Raw genomic sequence first — 17,830 nt, 5'->3', positions numbered from 1 at the left:
ATCTGTCCTTAACAATCCATGCTCTCGAGCCCAGGCGATCGCACTTTCTTTTGAATTTGGTAAATTCGATAAATTCCATTTACCAACACTCATTATTACAAAAGAAAAAAAATAAATAATTGCAAGAAAATAGAAATATAAAGTATACTACAGTTAATAAAAAAGAAAAAAACACGGAAAGTAGGCAAAAGTTAATAATACGTAACAATAAAATAAAATTAATGCTATACTACTTGAATGTACTAAATAAAAGCTAATATAAACGTTAAAATGCTATAAATAAAATGAGTGAATCGTTAAAATACTATAAATATATGAATGAAACGTTAGAATACTATATATAAGATATTTAAAATACGTTAATAAAATGCTATACTAATTTACTATACTAAATAAAAACTAATATAAATCATAAAATACTATAAATAATTCTGAAATACTATAAAAACTACAACACTATAAATGTTAAAATACTATACTAAACTACTATTCTACAAGAAATTCTATATTAAAATCGAAAATACACAAAATCAAAGAAATTAGCAATGAACACCTTAAACTCAAACGCATGGGAATATTGTGGTATCACCACGTAAATCAAATCACTCGTAAAACTTTGAACATCGAAATTTGAATTATCCTGCCTAAATGGTCGCTATTATGATATCAGTGGCGCAATTGCTCATATCCAACGGCTCCGCTCATTGGCTAAGCTGCCTGTACAAGCCAATATGGCGTCGAAATAGCTAGTGAATAGTTTAAAAATACTCACCTCTAAATACGCATAACTTTTCAACCGCTGGATTCCTAAACTTAAAATTTGCATTTTTGGATTCCGCTCGTCCAATATTATTAAAATATATAAAAAAAAACCATTAATTTTTGTTTCCCCAAAGTAAAGTTCAGCCATTACTCGTATTACTGCAGTCATATTATTAATCTCAATTTATTTAAACATTTTTGGCCTTGGTCTGTCATAATTAAAAATTAAAATCAATGTTTCCGTACTTTTTACCGATTACAGCAACTAACACTTCCAATATCTGTTAATTCCTTATGAAATAAGTATTCTTGTACAATTTTCAATACTTTGATACACAGTAAAGTAGCGTACAATCTGTAGCAACTACGAAAACATTGCTTTTGATTTTTTATTATGTCGTATCACATTAATAAATGTGAAAAAAAATGTTACACAATGGTATTAGTGATATTTATGTACTGAATTAATATGATCATGAATTCGGTTTTGTTACAATACTAAATCAGCATTTTTAAATTCTTTTTCCTCGTTTTTTGTTTTTTATAAATTGGATAATTAATTTAAAAATTTGAAAAAATTCCATAATATGTATCGGAATAGTTAACGTGTCCCTGATTTTTTTCATAACTTTTCATCTAATAGCTTAAGAGAAATTGGACAATAACATAGAGATCTTGAGTTTTTTATAGAAGACTCGAGCACAGTGTGAGTAAACGCTATGCATAGCTTGTGCTCTGTCTGCTATAGGCGCTTACGGATTGGTCGATGTTTTTCGTTAATAACTCGTTAACAAAGCTTCAGAGTACATGTTTGCAAAGGAAAGGGTTGTTTAAAATCACCCTAGGAATCTTCACTTAACGGCTTCGCCACCTTATGTGGGACACCTTATAGAGACACGTTAGCCTCTTGTTTGCACTGAATGCCTTGTTTGGCATTCAAGTGCTAAAGCGCTAAGTAATTCATCTATTCATTTTTTGTTCAAGAACGAAGTAAACTTCGTGAATAACATGTCTATTTTTCATATTAGCATTCCGGGAATTTAAAAAGAAAATCCGTAAATGGAAGTACAGGAGAAGCCGTGGTCGGGGTCGCGGCGGCAACCGTGGTCCTGGCCGGGGGGAAAGAAGGGGGAACGGGGGCAAAAATTTAATTATTAATTACTACAATTAAAAAATAAATATATTAAATTAATGTATTTTTAGCAATGTCTCCTTTTATTTTGTATATACCCAGACCTAACCCAGACCTAAGAACATATAAATATTATAAACAATTTATATTCTTTATTTTTAGTTTATTATTGCATGTAGAATCGCTCTTTCTCGATTGTATCAGCTTGTACATAAACTTGTGTTAATTTAATTTTTCGTACAAAATACACAGAGAATGTCATCGTTTGATCTTTAAACTCACCCCTCAAAATTTCATAAAAATTTTTGAAGATCTCATTAAAAATATCTATAATATCAAAAAGGCTGCTTGTGCCTTGTTGCGCTTGCCGGTGACTTGGACCTAAGCGTTTCAAGCTTCTTTCCGAATCTTTCCGAAGCCGTCCGAAGCAGTCCGAACCGCCGAGCTCACTTTATGTTCGAACCTTACAATGTCACTCGGAATGACTTTTCATGGGACTTCTTGTGGAACATGAACGAAACACGCAGTTCGTATAGTTGCATGTGTAGTGGTGCGTCAAATTCTCGAAACTCGCGTGCCAACTCAGGGCAGCTCGGGCCTCCTGATTAGGCGCTGCCTGCTGTGTTCAAGCGGAACTAAACTTGTCAGTATTTTACTCTGTTTTATCTCTAACCTAACAAAAAGTTTGGCGAAACGTGTGGCGGCGACAGTGGTACTCAATGACAGCGGAGCGCGCGGAGGACGTCTCGCCTACCGCCTGCCGTTCAGCGGTCCCTATACGCATTGACGTCATTGAGTACTACTGTCGCCGCCGCACGTTTCGCCAAACTATTTTATTTCTATATTGAAAACAAAAATAATTTTGGACATTCGCCTGATGCTTTCCTTAGTAGAAAGGTTTGCTCTATCGCGTGGTATAGTCAAATTTTCTCCTAGACCCTTACTTTTTAAAATAAAGTGAAAAATATCAGCAAAAATGGGTGCGTTTTGGGTGTCCTTTTCACTTTAATTGTTATTTAAACCTATTTCGATGTTTATAATCTAATAACTATTTATATTATTTTATTCGGGAGAGTCCACAGAATCATTTCGTGCAAAGAGGAACTAAATAACTTCTACGGTAAAAGCAGAAAAAAATCCCAAAGTTGAAAATTTGTCATTTTTTTCAAAATTGATTTTTTCAAAAACTGTATGTTCTGTGAAAAAACGGTTTGCAGATTCGTAATCAGCACGTCGAAATCTATAAGAAATGTTTATTCACGCTTACAAAATCAGACCCGTGTTGAACAGTGTAATTAAAGCACTCAGTAATTTTACAGATGTATTGACGAGCAGAAATAGAGCAAAAAGTTTTAATACATTTTGTTGTATTTCTTACAGTTTAACTTTTACAAAGCTTATACATCTTTCTTATAAATTAGAAATAAGAAATTGGCAGGCGCGGAAAGAAGAAGATAAGATACGTCTAGAAGAGAGAAAGAAATTAATTCAATCTTTATTTAAATCAGAATTGGGTCTTATAGTTGATAAACCGAAACAAGGACCCGGAAACACTAATGACGGTAACACTGCTCGCCGTTTCTTTGCCAATGCTGGTGAGGTGGTAGGTAACAAAAATAATAATTCACTCCGTAAATATATACCACACTCTTTTAATCGTCAAACCTACGACGTGAAAAACAAGTACAAGAAAAAAAACTGAGCGATAGCTCGACAGCGACCTGGCGGGTTCGAGTCTCGGTCAAGGAATGTCCCTTCAATACGCGCGGAAAAATTACCTGGCACGAAACGCAGGCCTACATACATCTGGTTCCCAGATGGGTAACCTTGGCGAAAACTCCTCGCTACAAACCTTCGGGAAAAACCCCGGCCGACTCGTCGCTTCCCGATTTTATGATAGGGTGAATGGTAGTGCTAGTCGCTACACTGGAAAGGCGTCAGAATCGACAAAAATTTAATCGAGCGATTTCATATAATCCTTATTGCGCTATCCTGTGGATTTAAAATAAATGCCTCTAAATTTAACATTTATGCTCTAAACACGGTAAAATTATATATAAAAAAATATGCGTGGTATCCAATGCCCACAACAGTCCACAAAATTTTGATACACGGATTTCAAGTACATCGAAAATGCACTTCTTCCAATTAGGCAGTTTTCAGAAGAACCTCTGGAAGCCCGTAACAAGGACATCAGAAAATATCGCGCAGACTTTTCCCGTAAGACATCTAGGATAAAAAAATTGGAAGATGTATTTCATAGATTGATACTTTCTTCAGATCCTGTTATTTCAAGCACCAGACATAGACATACAATCAAGAAGGCTATTAAATGTCTCCCAGTACAAGTTAGAGAATTATTAAATGATCCAGAAATATAAATAGCCGTAGTGAAAGAACAGTAGCAAATGATTTACTCGAAAATAACGATGGGGACAGAGATACTTTCGATTTCTTTGTATAAATGCTGTAAACATGTTAAATAAAATTATTTATATGCACACATATGAGAATTTACAATTTCATTTTTATTATGTATAATTATGCAAATAATAATAAAAGTTAACGTCAATAAATTTTTGATTCATTTATTGAAATGTGTGTTCTATTGAATTAGTGAAATGATAATATAAATCAAAATTAGATATAGTTTTTAATGATTTTGATATTTTTTAACATATTTGTCCGTCATTTCGAGTCCATTATTTTGTTTCTTGTCATTTTAACTTTATATTTATTATCAGTAACTTCGAAAACCCCAGAATACCAACTATTATTGATTCTAGTATTTTCTTTATTACACTAGATCGGCATTTTGAGTTCACTATTTTGTTTTTTTATCATTTTGACTTTAGATTCGTTATCAGTAACCTCAAAAACCCTGATATACTAATTTTCACAAAAATCATAAGACGCTTTCATATTTTCGCCACATTTTCGGGATTTTAGATCACTGTGCGCCGGCCCAAATTCGGCTAGCTGCCCCTATATAATGTTCTTGTTTTATCTTCCTGAAATCATGTGTTATCAAATTTAATGTATATTTATTGTTTTTTTTTTTTTTTTTAGTTTTAGGATCAAACGAGCAGTTATTGGACTTGGAAGGAACGGGACTACTAACAAATTTATTGGGTACTGTGTACGTATAAAAATATCAACTTCCTTTTCGTATATAGTAAAACTTCGTTTATTTGAACATGTGAGATGACGAAGCAGGTCGGATAACTGAATAGTTCCGATAACAGAGGCCCATTTGCATACCCATCTATTCTTATTAGCTCAGACAATAGAGGTACTGAAGTTTAGAGAACTGAGGTCAATCACTTCATCGAAAATATTTATGTACAGGGTACTGCTAAGATATCTCCATATGTAGTTTACAATGTGGACAAGCAAAGCAAACTATTTTTGAAAAAGGAATAATATTCATTATTGGCAGTTATTTAGTTACTTTATCCTGTAATTTAGGAACCCTAGAAGTCGCCTTATTGTTCGATCTGACAAACACGTGTGCTTCTATAGAGTCCTGAACCCCGTAAATCAGCTCTGTCTAGCGTGAGGATCCCTCACTCGCCTGCTTCCCCTTCCAATCGTTCTGTTGCTCCACTAACATTCGTAGTATTTGAGCTTTCTTGTAAGCAGGGACACTAACATACTATGTTGGCCTTCATAACGTCGCGTGGTTTACTTGACGACGGAAACGGGAGTAGGAGAGGTCACAGATCTCACGAGTCTTTGCTTGGACGGCACTGCCGTACATAATAGCGATAAACGTATTGTAAACCTGAGGGCAGTCTTTAGTTAAACGACCTTCGCGATACATAAGTACTCTGGGCCTTCTCTTGGAGACATCACCTCACGGTCCTTAGTGGTTATTTCCACAGGACTTAGCGTTCATTTCCACGAGGTATGGCAGCTGCATCATTCCGAAGTACTGTACTCCACTCAAGAGATGATTCCCGGAAGATATGCAGACCTAATTGGTCAGAGTAAAAGAAGACATAACAAGTCTCACATATACTTTTGCCTCTCGCATACGCAGCCACACATACATATACAATGGAGACCGAGAGGCCCCTCCTGTCTCTCTACCATCCTGGAGAACATTTTCTGAGCGGAGTACAGTATGCACGTTCTAGTTAGAAGTAGGCGCGTGTTGCCTAAAATGGCCGTTAACCTCTCACAAAGAAGCAATGCTCCGATTCAGAGTCCATGTTTTCGCTCTTTTTATAAGTTGTTCTACAAGACAAGATGTCAAGAACGTAGAGATTAGATAGACAGATGGAGATGGACAGATAGACACATACTTCGGTAGAAAGTCATAGCTGTAGTATCAATAACATATTGTTTTCTGTAATATTTGTTCTAAGTTAAATAAACTCATTGTTTGAAAATTGTGTTCACTTCATTAGAGAGTGGTCTATCGAGAACAGTATTAGTTGTTACATGACGTGCAATTACTTAAAACCTGAAAGATCTTTTCGAACAACCACGATTTCAAACAGTGTGAAAAAATTAATCGTCATGACTTACAGGAATGAATCTGCGTTTCTGCATCGGGAAACATCTGCGGAAACACCCGTTTGCAAAATGGTTCATAATATTGAAAATTAATGTTAATTATTTTTACATAAACGTATTATGCTTGCTGGGAAGAGAAAATGTTTTGGAACACACCATATGTTGCACGCGAACCGTTTAGTTAGGAAGAACTGTTACAGATTTGGCAAAAGTTTAACTGTGTAGAGTTGCAGAAAGAGCATGAGCCTATTATTACTCTGCCATTTAATAATATTTATTAAACAGTGAAATTCGATACAGTTGTGTTCGTATTCCAAACATTTCTTTCATTCCAATACTTTGAATGTGATGTAACAAAACTAATAATTTATAGGGACTATAGAATTATAAATATGTATACATATTCTACATGAAGAAATAAGTCGAAAACACACAATAAATTTTGTTCGTATCATGCTCCGTTTTCGAAAAAAATGAGTTTGAACTATGATCGAATACAAGCATATGAAAATACAGTTTTGGGTACGTGACGGGTACACAGTGTAAGGGGGAAATTTTCGGTCTGACTAGTGACTGGCTCTCCGGTAAGCTAGAAGCATTACCCTTTCTCCCTTTATCTCTCAAATGTCTAAAACTGTACTTCATCACGTTTGCACTCGATTAAAATTTAGAGTCAATTTTCTCGAAAATGAAGCATGATATTAAAAAATTGTATCCTATATTTTAGTCTTATTCTTTTGAGGTAGGATCACCCTTTCCGCTTATACCACCAGTTCTGGGACATCCTGTACATGCTAGCAGTATACATATATCAATGTCGTTGGATGTCTCAAATCTAAACACAGAAATTGCCACAAACTACATAGTCGAGCCACAATTGGCATACAACTTTCCATTTAGAAACAAATTATTAGAAAAGAAGGTGACAAATACTTTAGAAAAGATGTCCAGAGAAATCAAAGAACAGCCAGCTACCTTTGAATCACACTAAGAATCACACCACTCCTAGATCAAGACAGACTTGAAATTAAAAAAGCCTGCAGACGAGGAGGTCACTCGTTTATTAGGCAGGAACATAAAATATTTAAACCAACAGTCATCCTCGGATAGCGTTAAAGACCAAACAACTCCTCAATCTAAGGGCACAGAATCAGAGAATCACAGAACGCAAGTTCAGATGACTATTGGTAGAGTGGGTAGATTGAAACATTTCGTATATGAGTGGCGACAAATCAGAAATAACAAGACTGCTTTTAGAGAAACGCGGAGAAGCGCGGATGCCCGTGCACAGCCAGTGCCAGCATGTAATCGGATTGCAGCGCGATTACTCGCGTGTAAATGATTTTTAAAGTAGTGCGGTACGTGCAACGTAAGGACACCCATGTAACGTTGACCCGTAAAACCCGAGAGCAAGACACTTGTAATGAAACGAAAAAGTTTTTATTACGTATATATTGCTGTATAAGAAATATTAAGAAAAAGAAATCTCAGTTGCATACATTACTTGCTACACGATTATCATAAGGAGCATTTACAGCTAGTTTCTCAATATTAAGGAAAGATAGATAAAAACATTTCAATTATATTAGAATATCCGTTTTCAATTTTGACGAACTAAATGCAAAATTGCACCTGCATTTTAGTGTAAATAGTACATAGAGTGATATTATATTGTTGTGGCGACGAGCCGTCGACGTACGGCTTTACATCCCAAACATTGTTTAAAACCAAATGTGCGAATTGTTATTTTAGCAGTTAACATGTACCTACTGAGTGTTAATGCCTATAAATGATATGCTATGGCGAGTTGCTCTATCAATTTTTAGATAGTTTAATTTATTTCTTATTTCGTTTTGTATTTCATTTCTAACTTTTACTACTCTATTTATAGTAGACTCTGATATAATAGGATTACTTGCTATCGAACGATCTATTGTTTGTAATGAGGAGTCTATTATTTTTCCAAGATCTCAATTTGCGAAAATGTTAAACGGTCAATCATTCTTTGTAACAAGTTCAACACAGTCATTTACAAAAGTTTGTGCTACTATTTCTGTTGAATTTTACGTGGAAGTTGACGGACGACGGTAATTTATTTTTTTTCCAATTTTCACTTTTATATGTTTTCACTTTACCAGCAAATATTTGTTAGAGTGATTATATTGAAGAAATTGTATTGTAATACAGTTATGGAATAATAAAGTAAGAATTTGTGGATTTACTAAATCTTTTACTTTGTTGAAAGAAAGGTACAATGTAAACAAATGTCGTCATTGAATCGTATTGGAGTATTCTATCTGCCGGCACGATGGCACGATGGCACATCGACACGTCTGATATTCTAGCTAGATTGCAGTTGTATTAGATATTCTTTTGTTTTTGGGTGTTTAGTATTCGGTCTCAGTATTTAGTATTCATTAGTCACTGATGAGATACGTTATATGTTTTATGTTCCTAATTCATTCAAGTCTATTACCGGCGTCAACAATTTCGTTATTTTTTAATATTATATTTTAGTGGTTTACTATACAATATATGTATATAAGATAATAGAATATCCCGTATGGGTCATTCCACGCGAAATCGGGCACGTTTCGGAGCAAGTTCTTGTAATTTGCTCAAATTTGAATATGTTGTAGTCTTTAACGATATTTAAACGTACCCTAAAGGATTTTTCAAAATTTTGAAAATTGTCGATTTTACAGCTGTTTGAAGTTAAGTGCTACCTTTTTTTTAATAAATTATAGCTATTGAACTAGTAAGCGGATGGAGATGAGCTTTACGGTGCTTATAGAGAAAACATTGAAGTTTGTAAAAAAAATTATTTCGTTTAAAAAAACTTGTTTTTTAATCATCTTTTTTGCAATTATTTTAAACAAATGCAGGTTTTTAAGATGATGCGCGATTTTAAAAATCTGAAAAAAAAAGGAGAATATAGTTTGATCCTTCCCCTTGATGGACAAACTTTCAAAAAGATGGACATTTTAAAATTGGCCCTGTGAAAATTGCCGAAAGTTGACGCTGCGTCGAGTCGCACTGCTGTGGCGGGCGCGTCGTCGCTTGCAACCTACTCGACTCCAGCGGGCGAACGTGCGTTATTTATAATCTAATTATTTATAATATATTTAAATATATTTATATATATTTAAATATATCTAAATATATTTATAATCATCAGAATCACGGTTGCCGCTGCGACCCCGACCGCGGCTTCTCCCATACTTTCATTTACGGACTTTCTTTTTAAAATCCCAGAACTGTAATATGAAAAATAGACACATGTTATTCACGAAATTTACTTCGTTCTTGAACAAAAAATGAATAGATAAATTACTTAGCGCTTTAGCATAAAATCGCCTATGATCTACGTACGCTTTGTCGTCATGCCTCCTCTAAAGCTAGCGCCGACGCCGACGCCGACGCCGACGCCCACACCAACGCCGACTCCGACGCCGACGCCGGAGTCGGTGCAAGCTTTAGAGGAGGCATGACGACAAAAGATAGGTAGATAAATATATTAAAGATAAATATATTAAATTAATGTATTTTTAGCAACGTCTCCTCTTATTTTGTATATACCCAGAGCTAACCCTGACCTAACCCAGACCAAACCGGAAGGAAAAACGAATAGGAAATAATTCGCCACATATACAAAGAGATAACTAAAATTCGTTTACTGTTATTGTTTGTAAGTAAATTAATATGAAATCATCATGAACTTGTTTTAATTGTTTTTTAAAGGCTGGTATCAAGAACGTAGAAAGTGTAAAACTTATAAGTATATCATCTTTTACATTCAAGTTACATAAACTCGAAAAGTAATTTTTATTAAACTGATTTAGTTTTGCAGATAAACCAGAGTTTCCACTCGAAATATTTTACGAGTGACTCGTGCCGCTCAATGCCGCTTGCGGGCGACTTGGACCAAACCACAATAGCGTTTTAGAAACGCGAGAGTAAGATTTGACATTTGCCTTCTCTCTCGTCTTTCCGAAGCTATCTGAAGTGATCCGAAGGGCCGAATTCACGTACATACGGCTCGTATAGTAGTGTGTATAGTGGAGGGGGAATCATAGTGTGGCTCCATCTCGCATTCATTAGGCAGCCACATGTCTGTGGATACTTTTATTTCTGTAAAGAAAACTGTAACGGCAGATACCGACCAAGAAATCTCGTAAAGTCACGTGACTACCCTAAGCCCTTAAAGGGATAGAATCGGATATGGCAGAGAGGTGACACTACCGACAAAATTTGGGAAAAATATGGGTTTACAGGAGTTAACGTTTCGTCCTCATATGATAAGATTTTGAACTGAGCAAGGATTCATTCGAAAGAAGAAAGTTCAATAGAGCGCACTCTGATCGGGTTAGAACACTCTCTAAATTGCATAAAACTGGGTTTTACAGCTGTGAATGATTGATTTTTGCTCTACTTTATAATACTCGTATTACTAAATATCAGCAGAATCTTGCTAAATCATGATCAAAGTATACTGCATTGAACTTTTTTCTTTTGAATGAATCCTTTACTAGCTCAAAGTGTTCTCATATAAGGATGAAATGTTAGCTCCTGTAATGTCTCGGCATTGCTTTTAGCCGGATTATCGATAAAACAGAGCAAAACACATGATAACTTTAGTTGGGCTTGTGTGAACGAGGCGGCGCGGCGTCTAGTTAGGGTGTGGCGACGCGAAACGCGATCGACGCGCCACCTAGCGTAGTTAATAGTAAGTAGGCTTGGCTAGTACTAAGTAGAGTTAGTTAAAAACTAAGTCACTAGGATAAGTTAGTTTTTAGGTAGTTGGTAAGCTTTTTGTAAGGATGCGCTAAGATACTCGTGAAGCGGGATCATTCCCGCCATTACGCTCGACGCAAGAAGTAGCGAATAAAAGTGTTCAGCCTCGAAGAAAGATTATTACGTTTGCTTCTGTCCTTCTACCTTCTCTGAGAGCGTGTGCACGTTCCATCTGCAACTCCTCTCCCAATTAAGGAACGCCACAAGGGCTGTTGAATCGGAATCTATAATAAAATTAGCGAAGCAAGTTTTTGAAAATTTCCCTTTCCACTACACACAATCGAACAAGCCGTGTGTACATGAGCTCGGCATTTCGAACTTCTGCAGATAGCTTGGGAAAGTTGAGAGAGAAGGCGAATGTAAAGTTAACCTTACTCTCTCGTTCCTGAAACTGAAATGTTGTCTAAGTCGTGGGTGTCGTCAAGGTGCTCCAAAAAACTGGACTGGATACCGTTTTCAGTATTTTATTTCGTTGGTTCTTACAGAGAGGCGCTCTTGGTACTTTCGTGCCATGTTCCAGACTGCTCACGACTGCCCTGCTCCTCGTTGAGGGCCGGTATTTAAGGGTGTGCGCTAGGAGGGGTGGAAACTTTTGGGACCTTCGTAGTTCGGGGAAAACGGGTTTCTCGAGAACTGATATTGAGAGATTGTGTAAGAGATTATAAAAAAGGGAATGATTTATCTTTGGGTCCAGGAATATTGGGAAAGGACGGGATTTCTAGGAAATGGTATCGTGGGACGATCAGGGGAGTCATGAATTATCGTTGGGGCCTTTTTTCTTAGTGGAAAAGGGTGTTTCGTAGATATGGCGTGTAACAGGATAAGGGTAGGAGCGCAGAGCCTATGCCTAAGGCACACAGGTGGAGTAGTTTTTCCTTAACGAACCAATTGGTTCGGGCGACACGGGCAAGCGGTACGAGCCACGTGCGATCTTTTCGATTGCTCAAATATTTTTCCGTTCCAACTTACAGTTAGAAGGAGACTCTTCGGTTTGATCATCGGAGAGTTGCATTGCGAAATATTTCATGTTAATGCGTATTTCTTAGTATCAATTAAATCAAACATGTGCAAAGACTGTAGCAGGACGCGTGCTACAACTGGGAAGGTATACATATAATAATGACATTAGCACCGCTTGTTCTTTGGTACATGTACATATATATGTAACTCGATGATAGTCAAGGACACAATACATCGGTCGAATCTTTAAATTCAATTTTACCAAAAATTAAGTATCTCATAAGAAAACTATATTCTTTACCTTCTGTTTATTTTTATATGTACAATCGCGCCCTGCATAATCGTATCACACGTCCTGCTACATTCTATATGTGGAAAAGTTAAGAGAATCCACAAAGCAAGCGGTCGGGTAGTTGCGGATGATAGTTTCATTGTAAGTGACACTTTCCAGATTCGATACCCAGTCTGGAAAGAACATTTGCTTTTTTTTATGTATGTACATATGTTGCACATAACAGTATTTTACAAACATTGTAATATTTTTAATATTTTTCATAAATACATATTCAACACATATCTATGAATACTGGAATTTTTTCTACTATTTTCCTTGTGTTTCATCAAGGAATTTCCACTGCTTACTTAAGGGGGCAGACTCCTTGTGTTTTGAGCTGTGTGCGTGCGCTCACACAAGCAAAGAAAGTCATACACGTATACGCGACGAGCGAGAGAGACAAACGGTTTCGCAAATTACGCTTTACGTCTCGATACTTGCATAAATGAATTTTTCGCGGGTACAGAACCCACGAGTAGACTTCACTACAGGGTGCTCTGGTCCGTTTAAACTCCAATAAACACTATACGTTGAGAAAACTGTAAAATTACAAACTGTAAGCATGAAACTGATGCTGTTGTAAACTAGCTAGATGGCTGCCGAAGTGACATTTTCGCAAATATTTCACGATTCAATGGTTTTTTCACTCATAGCACACCAGAGCACCCTTCCTTAAATTAGCACAATATCGTGGAAATGCGATTTTCCTCAATTTAACACTTCTTGAAGGCGTAAAGTGTAATTTTCGTTATGCACCCGTTTTGACACAAAAATAGTTCAACGATTTGCCGTTAGAAGCGTTAATGGTATATCTCAATCAATTTGGTCATATTACCATCAGCATCGATAAAAATACAGATCAGTCGGTAAATGTAATATAGAATTTGACAGCTGAATGGCGTATTCATCGAATACACGAATACAGACGCAAGAAAGGCTTAGTTGCCAAAACGTATTGAAAGTTTCGTCACGCTGTTGCCACATACATATATGTATGTACATATTACAATTCTGCCCATCAGGAAAACTTGAACGAATCCAACTCCAGCCGAGATTTTGATTCTTACTAATATATATTGAGAAGACAAAGAAGTTCTTTCCATACTGGGTGTATTGAACACAGAATCTGTCACTTAGAAAGAAATTATCATCCGCAGGTACCCTTCATTGAGAATGCTATTATTAATTTTTAAAGATATGTATATAGACATGTTTTAATTGTTCATAAAAAATATGCACAGAGAAATTCCACAAAACATCATCACTTCTAGACTTATCCTTCAAAATTTCATAAAAATCTTTGGGGGTCTCATCAGAAGCGAATTCACGCATAGACGGTCACTTCGGGACCTGTAAGACAAGATCCTAAAGTACGTATGCATTATTTCACCAAAAATTCCGTACGTGCAACGGTGCAATTGAACAGAATTGTATTAGCAACGATTATCAAATATTTGAAGCAAATCAAATGATAGTTTAGTGAGTTACTATTAGCTTTGAGCATTTAGAGTATGGATTATATACTTAAATTATTATCGCAATAAATGTGAAACAGACGTCTTTTCAAATATTTCATCTAAATATTTTTAATTTTATGTATATTTAATTTTGCATAAAAATAAAACAATACATATTGCTCATAATTTATTTATTTTAATAGCGTTCCAAAAATTAGTAACGTCTCGGGTAAGACTTACTGCCCCCTATTAATAAATCCAAAAATAAAAATATTTGGGTAGTTAATAAGATTGAGCATGACTCGTGTCGCTTGCCAACAATTTGAATAGTTGAATCTCAGCGTTTCTCTCTCGACTTTTCGCAGCTGTTTGATGTGCTGAACTGATGTACACGTGGTTTATGTAGTAGTATATGTAGTTGAGGGGGAAATTTTCTAACAAGGAGAATATACCATGAACCAATAACCGATTTCGATGAAACTGAACATAGTGTATCTACGTGAAAAATAAATCGACAAGTGTCCGAGTGTTTTAACAACTAGGTCTTAATAATGGAGATTTCGTCGTCCAAAGTTTAGCAATAATATTTCTATAATGTTTCGGTAATATTTCAATGACATTTATATTAAAACTAGTATAAATTTATATAGAGGTTAGGACAGTGAAACGAGAAGAATTGTAAATAGCGCTAAAATAGAAAAGTGGAGAAGTAACTCTTCATTTCAATTTCAAAGCACATATGTGGTGTGCATAAGTGGAACTTACTATTGATTCTGGGACATATTCATTTCCTCAAAATGGTGTTCGTAAAATGTCATCCTTGGTTGCGCACATATTGCTGGAGTCGGAGAGCGAAGCAGTCCATAACGTTGCGTAGCATTTCCAACGAAATGCTACGTTTCAAAGATAACCCACCAAGAATAACAGAAGATTTGAAGGAGCGAATTTGACAAGATGTGAATAACATTTTGTTGGAAATGATAGGCAACGTTATGGGCTGCTTCGCTCTCTGACTTCGGCAATGTGTGCACAACCAAAGACGACACCTTACGGACACCATCTTCAGAAAATGAATATGTCCCAGGGCCAATAGTCAGTTCCACTCATGCACACCACATACGTGCTTTGAAATTGAAATGAAGAGTTATTTCTGTAAGACGAATCTCACAAAACGAGGTGAGGACGTGGCGTAGCGGATCGAAATTGAATACACAGACGGATACTCAATGAAACAGTTTCGGAGTGTAATACAATCGAACGCAAATACAAAGAACGCGAAAGGCTTCCACGTAGATCTGCACAGCTCGAAAGGTTGACTCCAAGTGGGTCTTGCAAAAAGGCCTGCCTATCTTCCCGCGGCGCCGTTAAGGGATGACCTGACCTCCGTGGGTTTTTCCCGCGAGGGTCCTGGTCACTGTTGCTAACCAGCTGAGCGGTAGGCCGCTGTTGGCTGAGGCCCTCGAAGCTTCTCGAAGCTTCTTGAATATTACGGCGCGTATCCGAGTTTTCTCACATTTCTTTATTTTGGCGCTATTTACAATTCTTCTCGTTTCACTGTCCTAGTATAAATTTGTGTTAGTTTTAATATTATCGAAATGTTATTGAAATATTACCGAAATATTATTAAAGTATTATTGTTAAACTTTGAACGTTGACAACTTCACTATTAGGATCTATTCGCTGAAAGGCTCAGACATGTGTCTATTTATACCACATATGTAGATATACTACGTTCTATTTCATCGAAATCGGTTATTGACTCATAGTGTATTCTTCTTGTACATTGTATTCCCAATTGAGAATCATAAAGTGCCTCTATCTCGCCTTTATGAGACAGCTATGTGTCTGTAGGTAATACTATTTCTGTGACAACCTATCAGTATTGAATATCACGTGACTACTCTACTCTCCTAACATCTTACAAGAATATAATGTTACCGTACAGGGTGTCAAAAGTGTTTTATCGTGGGTAGCAGCCAAAATTTTTTTTAATTGTATCGTGTTTTACTCATTACAATCATCAAATTTGCCAAAAGAACCGTATGTTCTCCTGCATCCATATCATCAGAAATTAATATTTAATTATTAGCATCTGTGGATTGAATCTTGTTCACAATAGACTCATATTGCTAACTTCATTACGGTGCATTAGATGTAGAAACTTGCACAGCGAAAATGTAAACAATTTGCTAAAGCATTGAAGTCATATAAACACAGTTTAGCTTATCTATTCCTCCTTCCCGATCAGTTTATGGTTCTTCATATTTGCAAATATATTTCGGTCTTTATCCAACTTGGGATTGGTGTATGTGTGATTGCTGTAGTATTCAGTGTGTGTTCATAAAGGTGCGATATAGAAATATTTGGCATGCTTCGTGCAACTGACAAATCTTTAAATAACTATGCTTTGGCTCGTCAAATATATAAAGACTGGCTTAAACGTAGCGGAAGATATTGCAAAGAAGTTCAAGTTCCTTATCAACGAGATTTTTAAAGATTAGGTCGTCGATTTAGAGATGAAGAATCTGTATTACATTGTCTCAGGAATTATCTGGAGGCTGGTGCACCCAAGAGTATACATTGGCGAATACAAGAATGTGTGATTACACTTGCATGATCCCATCCATTAATGGATATACGCACAATGGCTCGCTATGTCGGTATTTTACATGAAACAGTGTGTCGCATAATTCGAGAAGAAGGTCTTTGGCTGCATCGGATTTAAACAGTTCGGGCATTTCGAATTAATCCTTTGCACTCGAGAGGAGACTCTTAGTCACCACTAGGTTTGATACAGTAATTCGAGAGGTGACTCTCGGTCACTACTAGGTTTGACGCAGTAAGTCAAGCATCGACGATGTTTATTTAGGTTTGATTTCTTTGGAACTCATAGTGTTGATACCAATACAGTATTATAGATTATTTATGTTTCTGCGTGCCGGTGAAATCGTGTTGGTAAAATGATTGTCGGTGAGGTAAGAATGACTCGATTTTCTTATCTTAAGTTAGTCCGTGATCACGGATCGGGCTGTGTTTTCGGCATCAGTCTAAGCTTGGCAGTCGTGGCAATAGGAATATTTTTTTCAAGTTTTTTGAGCTCTATAAGCATCGAATGTGGTAAAGAAATCATCTCAAATGAAAATGAATTTGATTTTTCGCCGTTAAACAACGAAATTATATCTATACATAGAGTATTTGACGATAGAGAGAAGGAAAGTAGTGATGAAGCTAGTGATAAAGTAAGTGGTGTAAGAAGACGAAAAATCAGGATAATAGATAGTGAATGTGATACCGCAGAAGACGTACAATCATACAGTTCTGAATGGATTAGTTGTACAAAATCCGAAGAAATACCTTTGAGAATACAGTTCATAGCCGGCAAAAAACCTGCAGAACAGCAAGTATTTTCAGACATAAAAGAACCATTGGATCTTTTAAAGCTGTTTTTTACTACCAAACTCATGGATGAAATAGTTATTGAAACAAATAATTGCTCTAGAAAAAAGTTACAAGGAAAGACACTATCATCGTATTCGATATAGCGAACTTGGTACAGTGTGACTATCGAAGAAATGTGGGCATTTACTGGAGTAATAATAAATATGGGAACCATGCTGTTGGCAAATTTGAAGAGTATTGGTCAAGGAATAATGTAAGTTATATTCTGTTTTATTCAAATATATTTACGGGAGATAAATTCAGCCAGATTTTTTTGGATGCTTCATTTGAAAATAATTTCGACACAAAATATATATCCAAGAACACGTTTACAGCCAGTAAGTTGCTTCCTTGAGTACATAAATTCAAAATTCTTGAATTATTTTACACCGGATGAATAGATTTGTGGGGATGAGTCCACTATCAAATTCG

At 36.1% G+C, this 17,830-nt stretch overlaps 1 protein-coding gene across 1 annotated transcript in view; it reads left to right on the top strand.

Annotated features, from left to right (window-relative positions):
* Window positions 1-17,830, top strand: part of LOC143188789 (peroxidase) — a 154,285-nt gene that overhangs the window by 42,108 nt on the left and 94,347 nt on the right. The window contains exon 3 of the mRNA XM_076393232.1: window positions 4,964-5,033. Coding sequence (XP_076249347.1) covers window positions 4,964-5,033 — 70 coding nt within the window. The remainder of the gene's footprint in view (window positions 1-4,963; window positions 5,034-17,830) is intronic.

This window comes from Calliopsis andreniformis, chromosome 3 (genome assembly GCF_051401765.1).
Source record: "Calliopsis andreniformis isolate RMS-2024a chromosome 3, iyCalAndr_principal, whole genome shotgun sequence".
In the NCBI taxonomy this organism is placed as follows: domain Eukaryota; kingdom Metazoa; phylum Arthropoda; class Insecta; order Hymenoptera; family Andrenidae; genus Calliopsis; species Calliopsis andreniformis.
Note: the sequence above shows the minus strand (reverse complement) of the source record. Positions and strands in the feature narration are given on the sequence as shown.